This window comes from Plasmodium gonderi (genome assembly GCF_002157705.1).
Source record: "Plasmodium gonderi DNA, contig: Pgo-contig_26, whole genome shotgun sequence".
Taxonomy (NCBI): Eukaryota; Apicomplexa; class Aconoidasida; order Haemosporida; family Plasmodiidae; genus Plasmodium; species Plasmodium gonderi.
This window is the reverse complement of record NW_021628963.1, coordinates 226-4,181: the sequence shown is the minus strand read 5'-3', so window position 1 is coordinate 4,181 and position 3,956 is coordinate 226. Positions and strand designations below refer to the sequence as shown.

Genomic DNA, 3,956 nt, shown 5'->3' with positions numbered 1-3,956 from the left:
ATTATACATATTTCAGGAATAGGATTTTCTATAACCAATGCATAATGAGCCGAATTTTGTAAATTTTTACCCATAAGAATTAGTGAATGTTTTAATCATGTTTACATATGATATTATGCTATATAATTTAAAATATTGGAGGAACATATTTTATATAATTTATATAAGTTTTATACATAATTGCATTAATAAAAATATACATGAAACATTTTGTATTGAATATTTTTTTCTTATCGTAATATAAGTATAATTTATTTTACTACAGTAATGTACGCTAATTTAGTAACGAGTTCTTAAGTATTTTCTTAATTAGCCATTACTCATACTTTTTCTATATGTTGTATAATACATGTAGTTTGTCTAATTATATTATATTTTTTGACATTACATTATATCATAACCTATTTAATTATAACGTACAAAAATTTCGAAATTTACTTGTGTAATATTTTTATATTGTATTATTAAAAATTTATGTGGTTTTCCTTTAATATAATTTTTTAAAGGATGTAAAATTGGATAAGTATATATATAATTCAAGTAATAAAAAAAAATAAATAAAAGTACGCAATAAATTACGCTTGTTTTTATAAAGTAATTTAGCAATAATTATAATATTCTTGTATAATAAAAATATGATTTTCCTACAATTAATGCACTGAAATATAAAACGCACGTTAATTCTCGTAAAAAAAAATTCTATATTACAATTGATCATACATTATATGAAAATTATAATTCATATAAAATAATGTATATTATTATATAATTTATAAAAAAAAAATTTATTCATTCAAAATGAAATTTAAAAAATATAAAATAAATCATACATGATTTAAAACAATTCCTTATTCAAAACATTAATCCATTAATAAGCTTATGTACTTCATTTTATTATTACAAGGAAATATCAAGCTTTATGCTTAAGAGAAATTCAGAATATATATAATGTAATTTATATCTACATAGAGATGATGATTATTAATTAATTATTACTTTCCAAATATAATTAAAAACATAAAATATTATACTAATATTATACTACAAACAAATATATTTTTATGACATAACGATCAAATATAATTTTTCTCAATATATTGGACATAAAACATAATTTATGTAAGACATTTAGAAAACATTATAATTTCTAAAAATTAATGAAATAATATAAAACAATTTTCTTTATTCACAAATTGATGAATTTTAAGTGGTCATAATCATTCCAATAAATAATTATAAGTTTAAAATAAAATGAATATGCCGTATGATATATATGTCAAAAAAGAATAATATATAAATGATTATCATATTATCTCTGTTTTGATTAATTCAATGTTAGGCATAAATGTATTCCGTTCACCCACGATGTGTTATTAATCTGTAAAAATGTGTATAATAACATTTACGATAAGCATTTATAATGTGTTACGCAACCACAAAAATACAAATACTGACTAAAACTATATCTATAAATTATAAATATAGAACTTATACATATAAATTAAATTAATAATATTGTAAAGTATACAATATCTCATGCATTATAAACTAAAAAAATACACAAAATAAACCAAATAAAAAAATAAAAATAATTGTAACATATAACCAATAACCTAATCACAAAAACCTAACAAAAAAAAACCACACAACAAAAACAGAACAGCAGGATTCCATACCATAAACCCTAAAAGCTAAAACATAAAAAAGCGAAAAGTAAAACAAAAAGCGCTTACACAAAAAAAAAAATAAATAAAAACCTATAAAAAAAAATAAAAAAACTAAAAATCTTAAACTAAACAAAAACCATGACACAATAAAATCCAAAACAAAAAACATTAACCATTAACCCTAAACACAAAAGACTAAACATTGAACCCAGAAATGTAAAACATCAACAATGAATACTGAACCCTGAACACTAAACCTAAAACTAAACCCTATTTAAGTAGTACATTGCACTAATTTACTTATTTTATTATTTCATTAGTATATATATAATGTGATATAGGTACTTCTAAGTTAATATAATGACAAATTCTAATATATAAAATCATTTTTTTTTTCATTTTAATTTTTCTTTTTTAATCCTTTATATATATAATGCAACTTATATCGTTTATACAGGTATTATACGTAAAAAAATATATTCCATATTTTAGTAAGTGTTAATCATATTTGTTATGCATAATGTAACTATAAATTCCTTGAAGTATTATATATATAAATTTTTAAGCTTTATAAAAACATAATAATTTGATATATTCTTCATTATGGGAAGAAAAAATATACAAAATATAATAAAAGTAATATTTATACTTCATGGACTGTTATAATAATTCCATATATTTTTTAATAATGTATGTTATTATTTATAATATAATAAATTCCATGATATCTATATTTAAGCAGCCATATATTTTTAATTTCATTTAGGCATATTTAGAAAATGATAAACTAGGATTACCATCAGCAAAATTTTACAAAAATTTGGATCGTCATCTTCTTAATTATTATAATGACAATAGGAAACTTAAACAAAATGAGTTAAAAGTGTATCATGATAAATGCGAATTATACAAGACTAAATATAGAAGTGATTTGTATATAAATCTTTGTTCAGTAGTCCTATGGTATCTAAGTACTGAAAATACAATAATTATTGAACCAAAAAGTTACTACAATAACTGCGAACTTTTGAATTATTGGACATACAGTAGGTTATCATGGATATATAATAGGAAATCTGCTCCTATTACTACTATGTTTGCTAATCTTCAAATGTTATGGAATTCACTTGTTGAAGATTCTGTACATAGTTCATCTTACAATAAATGTAGTCCAAAATTTGAAATTATATATCAACGTAACTCGATAAAAAGGAAAGAGTTATATGATTACTGCATCGATTATAAAACACTTCTCAGTAGTGCTGAGTATTATAAAGATATGCGAGATATCATTTATCAGTATTTTACAAGAAAAGTTAAATTATATGAGGAATTTAAAACGTATTGTAGTAACGAAAATAAACATGAATGTCCAGAATTTTTTGATGAATGCAAGGATTCTGATCCATCCGTAGCGATAACTAAGATTAAGTATTATATTGAACAGAAAAAAATAATTCCTGGGAATTCTGCTGTGCGAAGTCAAGATACATTTCCCGATAATACAAGTACAGAAAGTGAACCTTCATCAAAAGATCAGTCTGGTGCAATAGATGTAAAAACACCTGATGGTCATTCTATATCATTGTTTGAACTTTCTCCTGTAAATGATTCCCTATTAACAGTGTATGAAGCAGAACAACTTGCTGATTTATTTATAAATCCTGACAGATCTAGCATTATAAGCATTTTGGGAAAAATGTTTCTTGGATTAATTTTATTTACAATACTTTCTTCCATTTTGTATAAAGTAAATATATTTTGTATTAATACAAATTAGAATTACTTTTATTTTAATAGTTCCCACCTTTAAAAAAACAATAATTAATCAATCGAACTGTGATTTTTTTCTTTTTATGTACAAGTTTACACCCATAGGAATACGCTTGCGCAAAATATTTGGACAGAAAAAAAATATAAGTGACGTATATAAAAGCAAAAATAGGTTATTTGATTATTCATCAGAATCATGTAACCCAAATTATATGAATGGAAAAGAACATTTTGTAGGGTATCATCCTGAGTAATATTTTATTATTCAGAATATATTGTAATGGTGCATAAATTAAAAGAAAAAAAAAAATGAAAAAATAATTCTACAAATTTCTATTTTAATGAATGAAAAAAATAAAATCATATAAAAATTAATATGTATTAACCAGATATTCCAATGATATTTAAATAAAAATTAATAATCAAAATATTACATAAAATAATTATAAATTACCCTAAAAAAAAAAGTTATTCTTGAAAAAATTTAATTTATATACATACAAAAATAATAAGTGT

At 21.4% G+C, this 3,956-nt stretch overlaps 1 protein-coding gene across 1 annotated transcript; it reads left to right on the top strand.

Moving 5' to 3' along the window:
- Positions 1 to 2,270: 2,270 nt before the first annotated feature.
- Positions 2,271 to 3,694, top strand: PGO_000270 (variable surface protein; the record flags this gene model as incomplete). The annotated part of the gene is made up of 3 exons (XM_028690740.1): positions 2,271 to 2,303; positions 2,434 to 3,417; positions 3,533 to 3,694. 3 exons carry the CDS (start codon positions 2,271 to 2,273, stop codon positions 3,692 to 3,694), a joined length of 1,179 nt encoding a protein of 392 aa, XP_028546541.1.
- Between the last annotated feature and the right edge of the window lie 262 nt (positions 3,695 to 3,956).